This window comes from Chiloscyllium plagiosum, chromosome 3 (genome assembly GCF_004010195.1).
Source record: "Chiloscyllium plagiosum isolate BGI_BamShark_2017 chromosome 3, ASM401019v2, whole genome shotgun sequence".
In the NCBI taxonomy this organism is placed as follows: Eukaryota; Metazoa; Chordata; class Chondrichthyes; order Orectolobiformes; family Hemiscylliidae; genus Chiloscyllium; species Chiloscyllium plagiosum.
The window spans coordinates 67,243,890-67,267,099 of NC_057712.1; the positions used below are offsets into that span (position 1 = coordinate 67,243,890).

The 23,210-nt window shown below is 41.4% G+C and overlaps 1 protein-coding gene across 1 annotated transcript in view; it reads right to left on the reverse strand.

The window, feature by feature from the left end:
• rspo3 (R-spondin 3) overlaps window positions 1–21,968 on the reverse strand; it is a 105,210-nt gene extending 83,242 nt beyond the window's left edge. Inside the window, exon 1 of the mRNA XM_043683857.1 lies at window positions 20,834–21,968. Coding sequence (XP_043539792.1) covers window positions 20,834–20,930 — 97 coding nt within the window. The 5' untranslated portion in view covers window positions 20,931–21,968. The remainder of the gene's footprint in view (window positions 1–20,833) is intronic.
• Window positions 21,969–23,210: the final 1,242 nt, after the last annotated feature.

Below are 23,210 nucleotides of genomic sequence, written 5' to 3' on the forward strand. Positions count from 1 at the left end.
GTCTCCTGTGGCTACCCCTATTTCAAACAAGTATGCTGTTTTGGACAATGTAGAGGATGATGGACTCTCAGGGGAATATAGCACGAACAGCCAAGTTTCTGGTATCAGGACTGGCTCTAATGTAATAAGAGGGACATTATGTCCTAAGCGATTGATTGTGGTAGGGGACTCTCTAGTCAGAGGCACAGACAGATGTTTCTGTGGCCGACAGCAAGGAATCAGAATGGTGTGATGCCCCCCTGGTAACAGGATGAAGGATATCTTGAAGAGAGTGCAGAATATTTGCGAAGGGGAGCGGGGCCAGTAGGATGTCACTGTATACATTGGAACTAATGATATAGGAAGAGAAAGGGGGGAGATTCTGAAGGGAGAATATAGGAAGTTAGGCAGGAATTTAAAAAAGGAGGTCCTCGAGAATAGTAATATCTGGATTATACCTGGTACTATGAGCTAGTGAAGGTAGGAATAGGAGGATAGAGCAGAAAAATGCATGGCTGAGGAGCTGGTGCATGGGAGAAGGGTTCACACTTTTGGATCATTGGAATCTCTTTTAGGGTAGAAGTGACTTATATAAGAAGGACAGACTGCATTTGAATTGGAAGGGGACTAATATACTGGCAGGGAGATTTGCTATAGGTCCTTTGGAGGATTTAAACTAGTAAGAAAGTGAGACAGTGGGGAACGGGATCATTCTGAGACTGGTACAGTTGGGAAAAGGAGCAAATCAGACAGTCAGGGCAAGCAGGAAAAAAGCAGAGACCAAGGTAGGACTGATAAATTAAACTGCATTTATTTATTGCCTAACAGGGAAGGCAGATGAACTCAGGGCATGGTCAGGAACATGGGACTGGGACAGCATAGCAATTATAGAGACATGGCTCAGGAATGGCCAGGACTGGCAGCTTAATGTTCCAGGATACAAATGCTACAGGAAGGATGGAAAGAGGACCAAGAGAGGAGGGGGAGTGGTGTTTTAGATAAGGGATAACATTATGCTGTACTTAGGGAGGATATTCCTGGGAATATGTCCAGGCAAGTTATTTGAGTGGAACTGAGAAATAAGAAAGGGTTGATCCCTATCTTGGGATTGTACTATAGACTGGGGGTGGGGGGGTCTATAGTACAAATTTGTAAGGAGATTTCAGTTATCTGTTAGAATGATAAGGTGGTTATGGTAAGATATTTTAATTTTTCAAACATAGACTGGGACAGCCATAGTGTTATGGCTTTAGATGTAGAGGTATTTGTCAAGGCTGTACAAGAAAAATTTTTGATTCAATATATGGATGTACCTACTAGAGAAACCTGACTACTCTTGGGAAATAAAGCAGGACAGGTGACTGAGGTGTCAGTGGGGGAGCATTTTGGGGCCAGTGACCATAATCAGATGCTGTGAAAGATGTTGTGAAGCTTTAGCTGAGGTAGATAACATGGATGTTGTGAAACTTGAGAGGGTTCAGAAAAGCTTTGCAAGGATGTTGCTAGGGTTGGAGGGTTTGAGCTATAGGGAGAAGCTGAATAGGCTGGGGCTGTTTTCCCTGGAATGTCGGAGGCTGAGGGGTGACCTTATAGAGGTTTATAAAATCATGTGGAGCCTCGCTAGGATAAATAGACAAGGTCTTTTCCCTGGGGTGGGGGAGTCAAGAACTAGAGGGCATTGGCTTTGGGTGAGAGGGGAAAGATTTAAAAAGGCACCTAAGGGGCAACTTTTCATGCAGAGGGTGGTGTGTGTTTGGAATGAGCTGCCAGAGGAAGTGATGGGAGTCTGGTACAATTATAACATTTAAAAGACACCTGGATGGGTATATGAATAGGAAGGGATATAAGCAAGTGCTGGCAAATGGGATTAGATTAATTTAGGAAATCTGGTCAGCATGGACAAGTGTCTCAAACAGAAGTGTCTGTTTCTGTGCTGTACATCTCTATAAATCTATGATTATGACTTGGAAGACATTGCATTTGTTACCCATTCTTAAATGCACTTTAAATCATTTGAAGACTAATCTGATAGCATCACAAAATGTGTCATTTACCAGTTTTAACCTGTTACCCCCTGTGTTAAACAACAGAGGTTGAGGATTAGCGAGACAGAATCCAGGCATTCCCCTTCATTTTATTCTTAAAATAAATTATTATGCAATATGTGGATATATGTGCAATGATAATGAAAAACAAAGTAAAATTGCATAATGATAACACCTTGTACAGAAAGACTACATGTTACATTCCCTCATTTTTAGTGTACATTAGCATTCCAAAAATTTTTTATTCTAATATTTCTCATAGTTTCTTAGAGATTATTCCTTTCTTCATAAACGAATTGGATAGCTGACCGCTGCTATTCAGTCATTTGAATGTTTGGATTTCTCCCTTCTTCAGCATCTGATTTAAAACTGCAGCATTGATTCTCAGTCCTTTTTCATTCACGTGATTTATTATTATCCCGTGGTAAATTATTATCAATATAGCACTCAATGGACATTGCTGTTCAATCTGTTTTTAGAATTTCTTCCATTATTCTGTATCTACAGTATCAAGACAATGAGATTTTATGCCATGGAGGTACTTGTTACATCCCTTCTGAACATGTTATCTACCTCAGCTAAATGGCAACATTTACATCCACTCAAAGAAAAATTAAAACCCTCTTGCACTTGAGAACCCATTGCAGAAATTTACGGAAGAATGGTCACCTGTAAGTTTCATATTTCTGGCTTCTTCCAGTGATGGAAATTTCAAAACACAATTCTCCATTTTTAATTTGTTAATGTTTTCCTTACCACAACATTATTTTCAGCTTGAGACTTTTCATAGTTATATTGAACTCTAAGACCACCATCTGGCAATGGGCTTTGTTTGGGTATTTAGCTAACTCAGTTGTCCAATTAAATTTACAAGTCCTCCATTTCAGATTTGGAAATTGCTGCAGTTTTTGTGAGCCCGATTTTGACTAACTGCAATAGGGCTAACATTTTCTACAATAAGATTGCTGATCCAAAGCAACACATGATCCAGCCTCCAATCCAATTCACTTCCGAAACCTGACTGCGAACTTTGAATTCTGCTCAAGCCTATTTATAACAACGGTTTCAAATTCATTGATCCCATCCCACAAAATTCCATCTATGTACATCAGAAGGAAATCTGAAAGGCACCCCCACTGGTGTCAATAGAACATGGCAAGATCTGTTTTCACCTGGAAATAGTCCAATTTTAATCAGGTAGCTACTGAGAAGCACCAAACATTGGAAACATTATTCAGCCTTATTTAACTTCCAGGGTGAACCCATGGCAAGTGATGCCTCTTTTGGAGGGCGAAGAAGCATGTTTCTGTTGAGTTGACCATCCTGCAGAAGCATAGTTTTAAACAGAGGGTGGTGGTGGACGGTTGCTTTTCAGACTGGAGGTCAGTGACCAGTGGTGTCTCACAAGGGTCATTGCTACGTCCATTGCTTTTCATCATTTATATAAATGATTTGGATTTGAACATAGGAGATTTGGTTAATAAGTTTTCAGATGACACCAAAATTGGAGGTGCAGTGGACAACGAAGAAGGTTACCTCAGAGTACAATGGGATCTTGATCAGATGACCCAATGGGCCGGGGAGTGGCAGAAGAAGTTTAATTTAGATACATGCGAGGTGCTACATTTTGGAAAGGCATATAAGAGCAGGACATACACACTTAATGGTAAGGTCTAGGGAGTGTTGCTGAACAAAGACACCTTGGAGTGCAGGTTCATAGTTCCTTGAAAGTAGAGTTGCAGATAGATAGTATAGTGAAGAAGGCGTTTGGGATGCTTTCCTTTACTGATCAGAACATTGAGTATAGAAGTTGGGAAGTCAAGTTGCGACTATACAGGGCATTGGTTAGGCCACTTTTGGAATATGTGTGCAATTCTGGTCTTCCATCTATTGGGAAGGATGTTGTGAAACTTGAAAGGGTTCAGAAAAGGTTTATAAGGATGTTGCAAGAGTTGGAGGATTTGAGCTGTAGGGAGAAGCTGAATAGGCTGGGGCTGTTTTTCCCTGGAGTTTTGGAGTTGAGGAGTGACCTTATAGAGATTTATAAAATCATGAGGAGCATGGTTAGGTTAAATAGAAAAAGTTTTTTCCTAGGGTGAGGGAGTCCAAAATTAGAGGGCATAGGTTTAGGATGGGAGGGGAAAGATGTAAAAGGGACCTAAGGGGCATCTCCTTCACACAGAATGTTGTTCGTGTATGGAATGAGCTGCCAGAGGATGTGGTGGAGGCTGGTTCAATTGCAACATTTAAAAGGCATCTGGGTGAGAATATGAAGGGTTTAGAGGGATATGGGCCAAGTGCTGGCAGGTGGAACAAGATTAGGTTGGGATATCTGATCGGCATGGACCAAATTGGACCGAAGGGTCTGTTTCCGTGCTGTACACCTCTGTGACTTAATGACTCTATGACAGAGTTATTAGTGCAAAGCAGGCCATTCAATCTTTTGAGTTCGCTCTGCCATTCAGTGGCTGATCCAAGAATCCTCAACTCCACTTTCCTGTCTTTCTCCCAAAATGCTTGATTCCATTAATGATTATCTTTATCTTGGACTTTAATGCACTTAGAGACCCAATCTTGACAGCCTATGTGGCATAGAATTCCACCGATTTAGTATTGGCTGAGAGAAAAATATTCCTCCTCATCTGTGTATTAACTGGGTGTTCTCTTACTCTGATATTATATCCTCTGGTCTTAGACTCTCCTACAAGGCAAAACAACCTCACATTATCTACCCTGTCAGGTCTGTTAAGAATCTGGTCTGCTTTAATAAGATCTTCTCTCATTCTTCTAAACTCCAATGAGTACAACCCCAACCTATTCAACCTCACTTCATAGAAAAATCCCTCCATTCCAGGAATCAACCAAGTGAACTATCACTGAACTTTTTAAAAAGCCAATACATCTCTCCTTACTTAAAGGACTAAAATTGTTCACAGTACGCCAGTTGAGGTCTAACTAATGTCTTAAATAGTGTTAGCAAAACCTCCCTATTTTTATATTCCATCCTATTTGAAATAAAAATCAACATTCTATTTGCTGTTCTTCTTACCTGCTGAACTTGGATGCTAACTTTTTATGATTCATGCACGAAGACCTCCAACTGACTCTATACTGTAGTTTGATGTTAAAAATCACACAACACCAGGTTATAGTCCAACAGGTTTAATTGGAAGCACACTAGTTTTCGTAGTGACGCTCCTTCATCAGGTGATAGTGGAGGGCTCGATCGTAACACAGAATTTGTAGCAAAAAATTACAGTGTGATGTAACTGAAATTATACATTGAAAAATTGATTGTCTATTAAGCCTTTCATCTGTTGGAATACAGTGATAGTTTCACTTCTTTCATGTGTAAATCACAAAACCTTTTTTTAAAAGTTGCATTCTCGGGTTAGCTGTTAACAATGGTGATAGCTAGACAATATGTTGAAGGTGTTGGCCCCCTGTTTGATATAATCTTTCCCCATTTAAATGATATTCAACTGTCCTATTCTCCCTGCCAAAGTGAATAACCTCTTATTTTCCCACATTATATTCCATCTGCCATGTTTTCGCCCACTCACTCAACCTGTCTATAACTCTTCACAGTCTCTTTGTACCATTCTTACTTTTTGCCTTCTTCTGTATTTTTGAGCCATCTGCCAACTTGAATATAGTGCATTCACTTCCTTCAACCTAGTCATAGTAAATAATTGTGGATCCAGCACTGATTCCTGTGATACTTAACTAGTTACAGGTTGCCATCCTTAAAATGCCCTTTTACACCACCTCTTTGTCTTCAGTTAGGTAACCAATTATCCATTCATACTAATATACTAACACTCTTCTGTAAACCAACAATCCAGCCAACTGAGCTAAACCAATTCCCACAACCTTTAATATATTCATAATATTACCTTAAATATATTCATAACAATCTTGTATACCACCATAAGATGCTTTGGTTCTTACATGCTGAAAAGTCAAAATTTCTTCTTATTTATTTCATAACATAGACCTCAAATACTGGATATCAGCTTCGTGTTCTTTTTGTTATTGCTTCTAACACTTGAATTTTTTTTTGTAATTAGATTTTTAAAAATATTTAATTCATTCGTGGAATTCAGGCATGGTAGCCATTTATAATTCATCACTAACTTCTCATGTGCCACTTGTGCGTTACTTGCTATTTATCAGCCCAAGCCTGGATGCTGTGCAGGCTTTGTTGCGTGCAGGCACACACTGTCAATAATTTGAAAAGTTGTAAACTGATCTGAATAATATTCAATCATCAGCAAACAATCCAATTCCTGATCTCCCATTGGAGGGAAAGTTATTGATGAAGCAACTAAACATAATTAGGGCTAAGATACTATCCTGAGGAACTCCTTCAATTAAGGGATGTCCTAAGGTTGAGATAATTGGCCTCCAAAACCAACACCCATCTTCCTTTGTCGTAGGCACAACTCTAGACACTGAAGAGCTCTATCCATCCCCAAACTTAGTAAATGGTTTAATAACCAAGCAGCATAGCTTTGAGGTAAGGAACAAGAGGTGTAGAGGAGATTTGAGGATTTGCTTTTGACCCAAAGGATTTTGGGTATTTGGAACTTACTGCCTAAAAATGTTGGCAGAAACAGGAACCATCAAGATATTTAAGAATTATTTGGATGAACACTTGAAACACCACAGCATGCAAGCTATGGGGGCAAGTGCTGGAAAATGGAGTTTAGCTGATGTATGATGACCAGCATGGATTTGATGGGCCAAAGGGCTTCTGTCTGTGTTGTTAAAAACTCAATGACTCCTAATTCCCACTGATTTTAATCTTAGTTGGTCCTGCTAGATGCCTCACTGGGTTAAATGCTGCCATGATGTCAAGGGTAGTCACTCTCACCTCTGGAATTCAGCTCTTCTGTCAATGTTTGGTCCAAGATGACCCTGGCAAAACCCAAATTGAGTATTAGTGACCAATACCTTGGGTTGTCACAATGGATACTATTTCAGTTACATTGCTAAAGATTAAGAGTAAACTGATGGGCCAGTAATTTATCCAGTAAGCTCTTTGTTAACACTAGTTTGCCTGGATTGGACTGAAGTTGTGGTGTTGACTTTTACATTATATGAGAACTATTAGCACTGTTCATTACATGAGTATCAGCAAGATCAGCTTGGCGCAGCAGCAGCAGTGCTCTACAAATCCAGATTGTTGTTACAGATATTCTTCTATCTTAGCTTTCCTCCATGGCCATCTGGAGAAGACTTCAAGTATGCTACACTCTCTTCAAATGTTGATTGAAAAGAGCTCTCCATTGCAAAAAGCACATGATGCATTCCCTTCCCAGTCCTCGATACTTCAATCATTTTAAAATATTTCAATTCTTGCTCCCCTACATCACTTCTGCACTAGGCAAATTCCAAATGCAGTACAATAATAGTTAATATAGTGTGAAGAAAATTATTTTTAATTGGGGATTATGATAGTTATACTGGACTCACCACACAAATGCAGTGGCTACAAGAGCAAGGTCAGTGGTTAGGAATACTGCAGCGAGTAACTCACCTCCTGACACCCAAAAGCCTGTCCACTATCTACAAGGTACATGTTAGCAGTGTGATGGAATATTCCCCACTTGCCTGGATGAGTGCCACTCCAACAATACTCAAGAAGCTTGACACCATCCAGGACAAAGCAGTTTACTTTGCTGGCACTGCATCCACGAGCATCCACTTTCTCCACCACCGATGGTCAGTGGCAGCTGTATGTACTAGATACACATCAGAAATTCACAAAGTTCCTCAGACAGCACCTTCCAAACCCTGACCACTTTGATCTGGAAGGACAAGGGCAACAGATATTGGGAATACCACCACCTCCAAGTTCCCTCCAAGACACTCATCATCTTGATTTGAAAACGTATCGATGTTCCTTCATTGATGCTGGGTCAAAATTCTGGAATTCCCTCCCTAATGTCATTGTCAGTCAACCCACAGCAGGTGGACTACAGCAGTTCAAGATGGCAGCTCAGGAACATTTTCTCAAGGGCAACTAGGGATGGCCAATAAATGCTCACCAGCCACCAATGCCCACATCCCATAAAATGAAAAAGTTAAAAAAAATATTTTCATTGCTTTAATCAATGTAGGAACTTATGGTAATCAGTTTGGTATATCATACTCCCTTTGGAAAGACACAGTAAAGCCCTATACTCCTGTAATTAAATGGTTTTGCTGTCCCTTTATTCAGAAGATTATGTTAGCTGAACCTCAATTAGCCTAATCAACTCAGGTTCATTTTGGTGTATCACACTCCACATCAGAAAGCTCAACAGTGCAAGCGCATGCATGCACTGACACTGTAACTATAGGTGCAATTAATTCTGAAGCAGAGATCTTTAATATTACAACGTTGATGTTTTTGGGATTTGTAGTATTTGCTCTATTCAATGCATTCAGTAATTTCATAACGTTTCATGCATTGGATTGAATGGGCTGATGACTGTCATGTATCTTGGATAGTATCATAGAAGCGAGCTGACAGAGATAACTATTTGTCAATTTTGGCTGAAGATGATTGCTGTCTTGGCTTTTGCACTCACATGTTGGATTCCATCAACATTGAGAATGGGGATGTTTATTGATCCTCCTCCTTCTGTTGGTTACTTAACTGTCCATAATCAGTCACAACTGTATGTGGTAAGACAGCAGAGCTTTGATCTATTTCATTGGTTTTGAGAACAATTATCTGTTCTCAAGGTATAATCCGATTTAAGCTCTGTACAAAATGATCATGCTTTGTATTCTACTGTACTGGTTGCAAAGTTCAACTTCCTGTTGGTGCTGTTGTTAACTGCTTTCCATTGGTTGCGTATGTTTACCACTGAATCTAAGATTTTCCTGCTCCTCGGATGCTGCCTGACCTGCTGTGCTTTTACAACACCACTCTGACCCCCAGCATCTGCAGCCCTTACTTTTGCCTAAGATTTCCAATGTCTGTTGCTATTTTTTCCTTCCAATTGTATAGGTAAATGTTTGATTTAATTTTTACATTTAAGAGTTCATTGCCAAGCATTGAGTACAGGTCATGAACAACAACAGCAACTTGCATTCATGTATCATATTTAATATAGAACCATGTATCAAAATGCTTCAGAACAGCAATATCAAAGATTAGTACTTAGCCATATTATATAATAAAGCAGGTAATCAGAAGTTTTGTCAAAGAAATATGTTTTACTTAATCAAAGAAAAAGGCATCCTGAAAATGGGGAGGGAATTAGAGAAGAAGGAAGAATTTCTAGAATTTAGCACTATAAAAATATGGTTAGATTGTTATATTATTGTGTTATTCATAAAAAGAGACTAGTTGTTCTTAGAATTTACATTAGGGTTGCCATGTTTTTTCTGCTGCATTACAGTCTTGTGCCAAATAACAACATATCAAGTCTATCAGCCACCAGCCACACTGAAAGATGCAAGCAATATGCCTGATAGTGTTCCAACATTTTGAATCAAAAGTGTAATTATCTATATCTATACTGTGAGAACCAGAAGACTTCACAGCCACTAAAGATGGGGCAACGAAAGTTAGAGATGTACAAGAGACTGGAATTGGTGATCTCAAAGATTTGTAGGAGGACATTGTAGGGATATTAAGGGGTGAGGCTCAGGAGTGATTGAAAGTGGAAGAATTTAAAATTGAAGCTTTGATGAACCAAGAGCCAATGTAGGTCTATGAGCACGGGGATAATGGGTTCACAGGACTTCGTGGGACTTCGAATGTGGGCTGATTTTTTTATGATGTCAATTAATGGAGGGGGCAAGGTGAGAGGCTGACCTAGTGAGCTTGTAGTATTCTGTTCTAGCAATATCAACAACATGGCAGATGACTGGAGCTGGGGCAACAATGGGTTATGGAGGCGGATGTTTGGCATTCTTGCTGATGAATAGGATATACGGTCAGAACTCAGACATCACTATCGATATTGTCTTGAAGTCACTCATTAACTATTAAATATTTATATATTAGAGATAGCCAAATAACAACATATCAAGTCTATCAGCCACCAGCCACACTGAAAGATGCAAGCAATATGCCTGAGTTTCAGTATTATAGTTTAAGAGAAACCATGGAAATCTACATTAAAGGACTTTTTTTTAAAAAGACAGCAATTAAATATTAACTATGCTTGTGGCACAAGTATTACCACAAAAATCAATGTTTATATTTCAGCTTTATTATCAATTAATACTTAGGGTTGAATTTGCCTGGTCCCTTGATGATGAAATTACATATGATGAAGCCAGATAATTGGAGGAGATCAGGCAACTTACTGATGTGTTTCTGCCACTGGGGATGTTTCCCAGGGCAGGCTGGGAATTTGGTTGGCTGCCAATAGAACAGAATCAGGTAGCCAAATACACTGATTATGATCCCAATTAGACTTTTTTAGCCTTGCTCATAGAGTTGCTCTCTCTATGTGCTCAATGCAGGCAGCCTCCCTCAGGGCTGGTGGCTACATGCGCGATGGACAGGGCAACAACTGCGATCACACCTAAACCACAGAAAGAATATTCCCTCCATCCTAATGGAGCCGAGTCTTCCATTTTGTTTATTTTAGTGCTGATTAGCAGCCCAGTCAGGGTTTGTCCACAAGGAGTCATGGAATCATACAGCATGGAAACAGACCCTTCATCTTTGCTGACCAAGTTTCCTAAACTGAACTCGTCCCATTTGCCTACATTTTGCCTACATCCCTCTAAACCCTTCCATATCATATACCTGTCCAGCCTTTTAAATGTTGTAATTGTACCCACCTCTATGACTTCCTCTGGTACCTCAAAATTGGGGCCACAGAACCTTCGGCTGTAGGTTACCCAAAGTCAATCTTTAAACGGAAAAGGTTGGGAAAATTTCAACTGGCCTGGCAACACCATTGGAGAGAGAAAGAGTTCATATTTTGAGTCCAGTATGGCTCTTCTTCAGAATTGAAGGGAAGTAAACCAGTAATGGGTTTTGTGCAGTTGATTGTGGAAGGGAGAGGTAGAACAAAAGGGAATGTCCAGCATAAATTAGAGGGCAAAAGAGAAAAAAAAACAAAGACGTCATGGAGCAAAACGCAAAGGGAGTGGTGATAATTGTAGTAAAGGAACAAAAGCATAGATACAGATTTAATGTTAGTGGCAGAATAATGGTAAAGTCTATGTAAAAACAAAGACATGAAAACAGAATACACTCTGGCACTTTGCAAAGAGTCAACATGGAGGACACATTTCATGGTCTGAAGTTGTTTAAAGCAATGTTGAATCCAGATGCAGTGAAGTGCCTATATGAAAATGAGTTACAATCAGGTGAGAAGGGGTGAACTGGCTCTCCTCTTTTTAACCTCCTTTGTCAGCTGCAACAAAATCTTTTAGATGAGTTTTAGCATATAGCTATACTTCACCCCAATTAATTTCACCAGAAATGATAAGGAGTAAGAGCTATTTTATTACTTGCCAGTACTGAGAAAAATAAAAATTTAACATCAAGCATGCACGCGTGTGCACGCACACACACACACACACACTCATGCACGCACACAGATACACACGCACTCAAAATTAAAAGGGATTAATGTCAAATACGAAAAAGAGGATAAAATAATATGCAGTCTAAAATCCTGAGGGTGCTCTTGAGGTGTTGAGTTTCAAACTGAAACTGTTGTTAGTTAGGGATGTTGTAGATCAATGGCAGACATGAATATTGCAGATGTCTTTGAATTGTCAATGTTTGGATATTTCTTCAATTTGTTTTGTCACCAGGCCTTGTCCTTCCTGAGCGAGCCAAGAGAGAGAAGAAAGAACCTTCTCCAGTTCCAGTCACAAATTTATCACCCTTGTTTTGCCAAAGTAATTCCTTGAAATACAGATCATTAGTGTATTCCTGTGTCTGGTTTTATTGTCTTCAAGCTGGATAATTGTAGATGAGTTTTGTTTTCAAAATCTCCAACATGTAAAATTTTCATATAGGTATGGATCAAACAAATGATACAGTTTTTTCATGCCTGACTGATTTCGGTCTCTTTTGATAACAATGTTAATTTCAGTCCAGACTACTTCTTGTTTAATGATAGTCTTATGAAGTTTGGCTTGACCTGTAGCAGGAGAAAGTGAGGACTGCAGATGCTGGAAATCAGAGTTGAAAAGCATGGCACTGGATAAACACAGCAGGTCAGGCAGCATCCGAGGAACAGAAAAGTTGACGTTTCAGGCATAAGCGCTGTAGTCAAGTGATTACTGCAGCCATTTCAAGTTGGTATTTTCCCCTTTTGAAATCATTTCAGTCCGTGGTATTAAAATCAAATGGTGGAATTTAAAAATCAATAGACCACATTTTATCACTATTGTGATGGTGCTGTTTCAAATTTCCATTGAGATTCACAGCAATCCTCTAACAAGCAAAGGGCAGAAATATGTGTGTGAGAGCAAGACCATGTATTTGAAATGACAAGCAATGGGTGAGTTGGAATTACACTTGCACAGTGAGCAGACCACTGCAAAGTGGTCACCTAATCTGTGTTTAGTCTCTTCATTGTTGAGAATATTTTATTTTGAACCACAAATCATTGAAACAATTCATTGGAAGAAGTATTAATAAATAGTAGGTTCACCCAGAAGGGGTCTCTAGTCTTGGACAATTAGGAGGGAGAAGGTAAAGTGTTAGATATTAATGAGGACCATTAAAATCCTTAGTTCAGGAACGTCAGAAGCACTGTTGTGGAAGGTAAAATCATTGAAGCAAATGTGGTGGAAACATACAAACAAGGAGAATGGAATTGAGCTCTTTACAGGAAGCAGAATGTAAGGAAGTGTAGATGAGATAACTGTGGGAGTCAGTGAGTTGGTAGTGAATTTTATAGGCAGTTACCTCAGAAATTAAGACAGAGATTGTGGAATGAAGAGAACTATTAGAAATGGACTATATAAAGGTGAGAGAAGGGTGAAGGTTACAAACAAAATTGATATTTCTTTCCAATTCCAAGGAAAGGTCATCAATGCATCAGAAAACCATTTAGGAGAATGGGAATGAGTTGGACTGGAACAAGGAGCGTTCTACTCATCCTACAGGAAGATAAATGTAATTGGGGCCCATCAGGATTCCCTTTCATTTGGAAGAAGTGAGTCAAGTTAAAGGAAACTTTGTTTAGTAAAGAAAACAAGTTGCACCAGGCAGTGGAGGGAGCAGAAACAATAGTGGCTTACACTTCTCTTTAAGACACAAGAGAAGGACTCTGAGCCATATGGTGAGGGGTGTCAGGGTCCAGAGACTGGGCATCCATGGTAAAGACAAGGTGGTTAGGGACAGAAAACTAAAAATTGTTGAACTGATATGGAGTTTTGGAAAAATCTTCAATGTAAGTGTAAAGAAACTCATTTAAGTTGAGATGGGCATGAAGCAATTCGCAAAATAACTACTGGGGAAATGGAAGGGAAATTAGGAAAAGTGTCACTTCCTATCATATTTGAATGGCTGATCATCACATTCCACAAACTGAGACCACAAAGGGGTTTCTGCATGGCCAATACCCTGTCATCTGAACAGCACTTCAGGTAGCTCAGGGGTATGTCAACGGTGAGAGAACTGGCATAAAAATAAACTCCGTCGTATTGTACCGTATTCTTATAATAGTGTCGATCGCAAAGAGTTCTCTCCCACACACAAACGTTTGCTTCCCGGGTTGCCTTTTAATATGAAGTCATTTTTTTTGTGAATTAGAGACCAGCCATCGAACTACATGAGTACGAATCTTCCAGCTGTCCAGGGTATTCGGCCAACTGCCTCAGCACTTTTGCTTTGACCTGGATTCACAACAGATTGGAGTTCGTCGTTGCCAAGTGCTCAGCTCAGGCAATATGCAGTGGCCTCCTGCAGAGGTCTCACGCTGCTCAGCTTTAGTGGGCTCCAGATCTGGATCCGCCTTGCAGCTAGACTGCCACCTTTGTATTGAATGAAGAGCTAACGGAGGTGAAATGTGAGAAACGTACGCCCATTTAGCTGCTACAGATCAAAAGATGGGTACTAAACTTCGCTCAGTGTTTCTTCATGAGGTTTAGGCAGGTCCCAGGTTGAGGAGGAGGGGCCGTCGATTGTTTCCGATCAACTCAGAACTAACTTTCGCCCCAGACCAGAGGCAGCTTTGCAGGAGTCTGTGCGGGTGTACCAGTGTGCTAACTTGCAGTGCATTTAAAGAGCCGATTGTGGTGCTGCCCACCTCTCACCATTTTCGTTAAGCATTATGTTTTAAAAGAGCGCAGAGGCAGCATCCCCTCTGCAGGAGAACGCTCCGCACAGTGACGTGTTTGAGCGATCCCAAAAGCAGCGTGGTATCATTGTGGCTTCATGACTGTGCAGTCACAGTAAACTCATACCGCCCAGTTTCAAACGAGGTGCAGAGGCTGTTTAGGAAAGCAGCTGAACTGTTACAACTCGATCCACCACGTGCTTTCACTACAGGGACCAAATGTAAGCACAAGTCACATCTTAAAAACATGTTGCTCATAATCGCCGGGCATTTAAATGCGCATTAACCGGGGAAAACCCTGATCATCTGCCTTGCTTTACTGTGAGCCTGGGAAGAACCATGTGCTGAGATTCACCTGGGTTAAAGCAATCCGACAGTATAAGGGATGGGAAGGAGTGAGGTTAGAGGTCCCTTTTTTAAATCTTTGGGAGCTTGATCTCCAGAATCCAGTTGTCTGTGGCTGATGAAAGAGTTACACTTTTCATGGGTTCATCTTAAAACTGGAAGCAGTATGGTTCTTGCACGCGCTGCAGTGGTTCAAACCAGCAACCATACTTGGATTATTAATGAGGACAAATATTTATCTTCCAGTATGTTACCAAAGATTTATTGCACCAGAACCAACCTGTAAGAATGAAAATTATCCTCATATGCCTCTCTTGCACTCTCAAACATTCCGATATTGATTTCTGCAGGTTAGTCATTGAAAAATAGCAAATAAAATAATTCTTATCCCTTCCTGTCGACTTAAGCCGCAGAACCAGAAAACGACACTATCCTGCCCGTGCAGAAAAAAAAATCTCCAATGTTGTTTTTGTAATAGGAGCTGTTGTTGTGTTTGGACCCCGCCATCTCTGGGGCTCCAAGGGGAACGCTATAAATCACTTTTATCGCCCAGAGTGTCTTTGGAAGCAATAAGTGGGTCATCACGCTGCACAAACAGGCAACAACGCAACGTATAGCAACCGCTGGCTTGTGAAAAGACTAACATTTCCCACGCGAAAATCTATTTGGGAAAGGGTAGGTGATGAGTCATAATTTTACGCTGAACCACGAATAGCAATTAATATTTTAATCATGTCTGAATTTTAAGTAATGTCATCTGAACTGTTAACAAGTTAACATATGAAACAATACCACTCTAAGCTAAACTAAAAACAACAGGCCTTTCAAATGAATGGGTCGAACCGCATTGCCTATGTATAATGATTCTGTAAAATTATCAAACCGGATGTACGGAACTGACATAGAGGTATCCTACAGACCACTGACTGGGGCTTTCGACATTGTCACCATGTTTATTAATCCACAGATTCATGATATCCTGACAGTGCTCTTGTTGGCTTTGGGTTAATAACAGTGCTAGTGAATAATTGTGGACTAAACCTTTTAGAATCAAATGAATTTGGCTAAATTTATTTTTGTTACAGGACTTCTATCACTGGTCTGCCATCAGCGCTCAATTGTAAAAGCTCAAATGTGTTCCCATCGTGAACTGGACTCTGGGGAGTGATTTCCAAACATTAGAAATGTTCGTCATTGCAACCAAAGAACATTAGAGTCACTAAGGACATCCGTTAGACAGGCCCAACCACGACATCCGCTGCAGAAAAAAGATTCTGAAAGTTAGTTTCACCTTCCCGAGTTTATAACATGGGCTGTTACATCTCGGACTATATGAGCCGTTCTGAAAAGCCCCAGATAAGCCTTCCTCATACAACAGTCACCACGAGTCATTTTTAACTGGATCACCAGTTGCGGCACCAATCCTGACAAATGTTCTAGTTTCAAGAGCACATCATTCCACAAGGTTTTCAGACTGGTTTCGCTCCTCGCTTTTCAATTCGTTCAACATTTACAATCGGCTCCTCCCACACACTCATATAGAGTCATCTGATGGTACAGCCAAATCTCCGATTGTTTTTTAACCGAGTTGTTGGTTTTACTGCTGGGGCACACCTTCACGGACTGGGAGCTCTCTGTAACTCTCTCACTTCGCGGTGCTTTGAAGATAATGGAAGCTCAGCTGTAACGTTAATGTGTCCTCTCATCGTCTCGGTGTCGGGGAAATCCAATGGGATTGGAAACGATTTCCTCTCGACAAGGTTTTCGGTCATTGAGGACTTTTAAAAAAATATTTGCCCACAGGCTAGTCTCTGTTGAATGCCATCATTCAGAAGCCGGTACGGTCATTTTATTCACATTCACTAACACTTCTGCCAAAACTTAATCTACAACATTCATTATTGTTGCCATGGACTGGGGGAAATCCTTATCCAATTCAATTCTGATAAAGTCATTAAATAGCTATGCTAACATCCAAACTGTTGTCACAACTCAGTCCGTTCGGCGGGTGCTTTCTTTTGTATTAATTTCGTCACTAATCGTTTTCTCAAAGAATCCCGCAAATGTCCACGAGTCTTCAATCGAAATCATTCCGAGCGCAGACCGGTTTCTGGTGAGCGATCTCCCGCCAGTAAACACATATGATTAGATCGAGAGATTTGGGAGCACGGAATTTCACGGAGTTGGTCCCCCGCCCTCTCCAGCTGCCGGGATAAGTAAAGGAGATGCCTGGAGCTCACTGGGTTCAAATTATCCATCACGTTCTTTTTAATCCTGTTTCAAATTGGTTTAGAAAATAAACCCAATTTTATTTTTTAAAAAAAGGGAGACGCGAGTTCTTTCTTCTGTGTCATTACCTGAACATTAAAACCTTTGAGACCAGCCTCTCTCCGCAGAGCTTTAACGTTAACTTATTTATGAGCGACGTCGGCTCCCTTATCTTACACAGTAACATGCTACACTCGCGAAAACATCAGCAAGAAAGGGACGACGACAAAGGGACCACGCTATCTAGAAACAAGAAGAGATGAAATCCAACATCTGACTCTCAAATCTTTTTTTTCTTCATAAATTAATATTCCGTTTCAAAAGTGGTCTACGCATTACATTAAACTGGCTGTCGAATGGTCAGGATGCGTTTGCATTTTCAAAATTTCTTGAAAATGTTGGCATTGCAGCTAAGCCTGTAATACGATCAAGATTAGCTGCATTGGAAACAAAGCATTATTTGCCCTAACATCTGCAGGCTTTTGCTATCCTTATTGCCTTTTCCCAAATTGCAATGTCCCGTCAGGTGGGATTATTATAGAGTGGTGTCAGCAAAAAATGCAGTTGTTGTCATACTGCCTTCAACATAATTACCATAAACTAATTCTTTTCTAACACTGTAGCTCGGGAATTATTAAAATTGCACATGCGGAAGACAATAAACTCTATTTTCAGCAGTGGCGTAAGTAGACTTAGAAATAATATTTTACAACACAAGATGTCGCAATAGGTGTTCATTTGCAAGGCTTGTTATATAGAGATCTATATAATGAGATTCCACGCTGATCAAAAAGTGGAGGTATTCCCAACCGAGTTTTTAGTATAACGAATCTGCGGGCAGTAAGCTGATATTTTACTCTGGGTCGGAATTTTCCCGGAGACTCCCCAGTTAGCAGCAGTAATGTTGGAAAGCATCTGGGTGGGGAATGCTCGAACTCAGTAACAGTATGTTAGATGTGTGAGTCGAGAGCCTGGCCCCGTCCATCAGGCGCTGATCCCGTTGTAATGCTGGTGCCACAGGAGTCCACAGACAAGAGTTTGACTCTCACGATGTTACCGAGGCGGTTGAAGAAATGGCAGAAAACAAAATGCGCCCTTTCACCTCGAAAGCTCCAACCAAAAGTTTCATTGAGACTTTCGTAAAATACAAAAAAAATTATGAAGGCTGAATTCCCAAACGTACGGTGGTTAAAAAAGTTTTTGGCCAAAGTGCCATCTTCTTGTATTCTGAACGTGGACCTGAAACGTTAACTCTGATTTCTCTCCACAGATGCTGCCAGACCTGCTGAGCTTTTCCAACAATTTCTGGTTTGGTGCCATTAATCGAGCAAGACTCTAGACTTGTTGCTCGTTCTGAGTCCCCTCTCATTTTCTAACTTACTGATGGTTCAGTGCTCAGTGTTTTGTCCCTGCGCTGAGTTCCTGCTCCCACGCTGACAGGACTCTTGTCACTTTCCCACAACAGCGCGACCCATCCAACTCCAAACGCAAGCCCCCATTTCCTACTCGCGGGCTAATTCTGTGTCGGGACTTGAAAGCTGTAGAATGACTTTCTTCCTTCTTCATTCCAGGCTCTCAAGTTCCAGGGTTAGAAATGGTGCGATAGAGGCTTCCAAGAGCTTCTCTCAGCGTTAGGGCGCCTTGTTTTTCTCAGTTACCCAAAGTGAAACCGGTTCAGCCGAAAACAGAAGATGTCGAGATGATCTTGCAGCGAGTGCCCTGGCCTGGCGCGTTTTGCGAGAGTTACTGGGACTCCGAAGCGAGAATTTCACCATGTTAAGCTATTTGGTGACTAGCATTATTGTTTCTATGATTCTCGAAGCAGTGACTTGCAAACAAAGAAAAAAGGATCAGTGGTATGGAATCCAGCCATTGAGAGTATACCGGATGGATTATCTTGTTACTTGAAATCAATGTGTGAGTATGGGGCAGGACTGAACCCTATAGATCGCTTCATCCTTTGAGCTCGGGTTGTTTTACAATTCTTTTTCCTTCCGTCCTCAAGGACGCTCAAGGATTTTTTTTTTCCCGCGAAAGTGGGGTGGGCATAATCATAATGTAGGGGCAAATGACTGCTGATGCTGGAATCTGTACTGAAAACAACAAATGCTGGAGATCACAGCGGGTCAGGCAGCATCCATGGAGAGAGAGGAAACTAAGGCTTCGAGTCTGGATGACTCTTCATCGGAGCATGCAGGAGATGGAAACTTTCATAAGGACGCTCTCAGACAGGCTGTGATGGCTGGTGTCGACTGAATTGTGAAGGAACCGTCTTTGTCCTTACACTTCAATAAGATTTGGTATGAATACCACACACTTGATGTTTTTTGGACATCTGCAAACAGCAGGGGCCCGTAAAGATACACATTCATTTGTAGAGTATTGGAAACGCTTTTCATATTTCATAGAATCCCTACAGTGTGGAAACAGGCCATTAGACCCAACAAGTCCACACCGACCCTCCCAAGAATATCCCACCCTACCCTATTTTACCCCTGACTAATGCACCTAACCTACGCATCCCTGAACATTCTGGGCAATGTCGCATGGCCTGCACATCTTTGTGGGAGGAAACCGGAGCACCCGCAGGAGATCCACACAAACACCGGGAGGATGTGCAAACTTCACACATTCAGTCGCCCGAGGCTAGAATCGAACCCGGGTGCCTGGCGCTGTGAGGCAGCAGTGCTAACCATCGAGCCCATATAAATATATTAAATCTTCCTTAAAATGTATTAATCATCCCCAAAATCTGTCGCTTTTTCTTATCTCATTGAACACGCATTATGCTGATGTTTAATTCGTTTCTTAGGGATGGCGTGTGATGGTTATTTATCTGGAAGAAAATAAACATACCCAGCACTTCCTAGTATCTTTATGGCAATGCATATGTGATCTCTTATTTCAGTTCCTACATGGCGCTAAGGAGTGAGAGCTACGAGGAACGTCTGTCAGTAAGTTTCAGATTACATGTAGTTGACCAAAGAGGCGAAGTACTGGAATACTTCTGCAGTCAAACTGAAGCAGCACATTAGCACCGCGATCTCTGGGCGATAAGCAAAGTGTCAAGTACAAAAGCGCTCTCAGCTGCACAGCACCATCCGATAGAGGAATATGCACTTACTGACCTCCCTTTGGTGACCTGATTACCCGTACCCTTGACCTACACATTTTTCAAAACACTGGCGGGTGAGAATAGATGCTGATAGCGAAGTGTATTGTCCTATCAACCAGCAATGCTCCCCCATGCATAGGTATGCCGGCACGTTAGTCAGTCTACCCCCCTCCGCGGAAATCCAAAATATCCTGCTCTCTTTAGTTAATAAAAGATAAGAAAGCAAACACACGCACAGTACTTCGCCTCCTTCAGTGGTTGAATTTCTGCTATTCTTTGCACAATATTTTTAAATCTAAGTTCTTACAAGCAGCAAAGAAACAGACTCAGACCCAGCCTTGACAACGGCTCACTGTCTTCCCAGTGTTAAAAGCGACCTGGACGAGACTAGCGGATAGCCGCCGTTTGAAATGACAGCAACTCCCCTTCCTCCGGGACGAAGTTTTTCGTGTGCTTGTTATAACGCCTCACTAAACTCAGCAAATGTCCGAGGTTAGACCGCGGCAACCAGACACCGAGGCTGATTTTGTAGATCACTGCATCCCTCTTATTACGGCCAATACTACCTTCAAGCATCGGTCTGAGGAGCCGACTGACAGAAAAGTTAACTGAAGTCCACTCTCCCCCTTCACACCAACCCCCTCCCCGCCAACACCAAGCACTTTGCTACAGCCACAATCAGAATTTAAATGACCAAACGTAAAAGGAAACCAAAGATACAGACGACGGGGGGGGGGGGGGAGAGGAAACAAAAATGTATCGGTATTTGGAAATGTAAACAGGTGTAACATCATTTTTTAAAAAAAATTCAAACTTACTTCGTCTGTGCCGCCTTCCTCTTGAGGCGTTTTGGCTGCCAATGTATTCCATACAGTTTAATAAAATTAGAACCACAGAAATCAGTCGAAATTGCATAGTAACCTGCGGGTGATGTCTCCTAAAAGCAGCTACAGCAGTGACTCGGAGCTCACTTGGGGAGAATCTCCGGGATATCCTCGGCTCCTCAAAATCAAGTTCTGGTTATCGATGTGAATGCAGCAAAGAAAAAAACAGTGGAGGCAGCCTTACCAGATCTATAGTGCTACAGCGTGTCTACAGATCTGAGGTAGGGCCCTGGAATGACTGGCCCGAGTTGTAAGTAACATCTTGCAGCCAAGTGTGTTGGAAGCCTCCTCATAGAACTCGGAGTGCTGGGGTTTCACCTTTTTAACAAGAAACGCCTTGGATAGCCCCAGACCAGGTCCCGTCAACATCTGCTCTGCCGTCTCCGGTCAATAACTGTCACATTTAACACCTTCACAGCCATCCACTGCTCAACAATCTGAACAAATGCCAATGTTTTACTCGGGTAATTCTTTCCGAAATAATTTTCTAGCTATCTGATTGCAGTTCATTTAGATCTTTAAATCACAGAATTAAAAAGGTTAGGTGAACAGTCTAACTGAAAGGTTATAGCATTACTTTTTTTTTAAACGACGAGTTTAATAAGCCTTTCAATTTTTTTAATATCAGATTTGGTTTAGTGCCATTTCCCTTTACACTTAAACAAAAATCAAGATAAAATATCTTCAGACTTTTCCCCCGCAGTTAGTATTGCAATCCAAACTCTCTCCAGTATGACTGCGATAGCTGGCCACTTGCGGGGGATTGCCGGCCTTGCTCGGTCTCACGCTGTGGTGGGAACCATCCTCGGAGCTTCGGCAGGCATTGCTGCTAACCGCTCGATGGCTTCAGGTTAATTGCAGCCGCTTTCCGTCCAACGAGCGGAGGGAGGTGTGAAGCGTCTGTCGAGCTGGGGACGGACAGGAACGCGAAGCTTTCTCGCAGAGCAGCCGCGCTGAGGTTGGTCGCACTCTTGAGGGCGATATGACTGAGGAGAACAGCCCTGAGCAGATCAAATGACGTGAGCCTGGCGAATACAATCTCCACAAGGCAGCATCGGGCTCTGTCTAATATACTTGTCTTTTTTTTCAGTAAATATGGTCTGGCCTCGCCCCCTTCTGCTGGAAGGCTATATAAAGTCATTTCTCTGCCCATTTCGCTTAACTTTCTCAAACAGCGCAAACATCAGCTAACGGGAGACGGCCTCTTTCCGAGGTTATGTGATAGATTTTTTTTATATCGGATTCCAATTACATTTAAGTCCGTGCCATTAATCCTAATGCAGTGGGCGCGATATGACCGACAGAGCGATTCCTCTACCAACTCACAAGCTGACTGAGCGAGTGATAGCGATATGTGAAGAAAGCGCTCCAGCCTTCAGGCTTACATCATTTTGAGAAATCATGTTTTATTCCATGCGAATTAGTGAAACAGCAATACCGAACAGGGCTATCCAAATATCAGGAACAGTTGCTCATTCAGGAATAAGGAAGCCAGGGATAATCCTATTAAAATTGCAATACTGTGGGAATCGCTTTCAATGCAAACTGCACATCCTCCGTCTTTGTAGTTCGAAATACATAAAAAAAACTTCGTATAGCTTTTTTTTAAAAATTTGCTAGTTAAGAACATGTAACGGGATTCATGAAGTCAGCGTTTGATTGCAGTTCCAGCAAAATAAAATAAATCAGCCGGAAAAATGCAGCAACATAGTTGGCTATCACTGAAATTTTCTAAAATTTTACAACGGATTTGTGAAAAAAGAAAGTTTGTGCAGCCCAGGAAAGGCGTGAGCCGAGCTTGAAGTGCGCCCAGAAACTCGCGCGTAGGAAGAATCTCAGCCCAGTCAGTCAATGCAGCCTGGATGTTAATAAGGAAAGGCCATCCATTGGTTTGCACATGCTACCAGATCGGCTGCGTATTTCCAGCATTTTCTATGTGCTTTTAAAAAATATCAGTTTCTCAGTATCCATGGTGCCTGTATTTTGCTCTTGTACAACCATTGCTTGCTGATTGACCAGTGGCAGCACAACGCCAACTCGTTATGGATGCAGGGAGCACGCTTTTACACAAGTGAAAGCAACTGTGTCACAATTGGGTTTTGTCGGAGTCTGTAGAGTTACACGGTAGAAAACAGAAAATACTGAGAAAACTCAGCAGGCCAGACAGCATCTGCGGAGAGGGAGGTACGTTAGTTAATATTTCAGATTGTTAACTTTTCCTCAGGCCTGAAATGGCAAGCTTCTCTCTCCACTGATGCTGCCTGACCTGCTGCAATTTTCAGGCATTTTTTTTGCATTGTTTTGGCTCAAC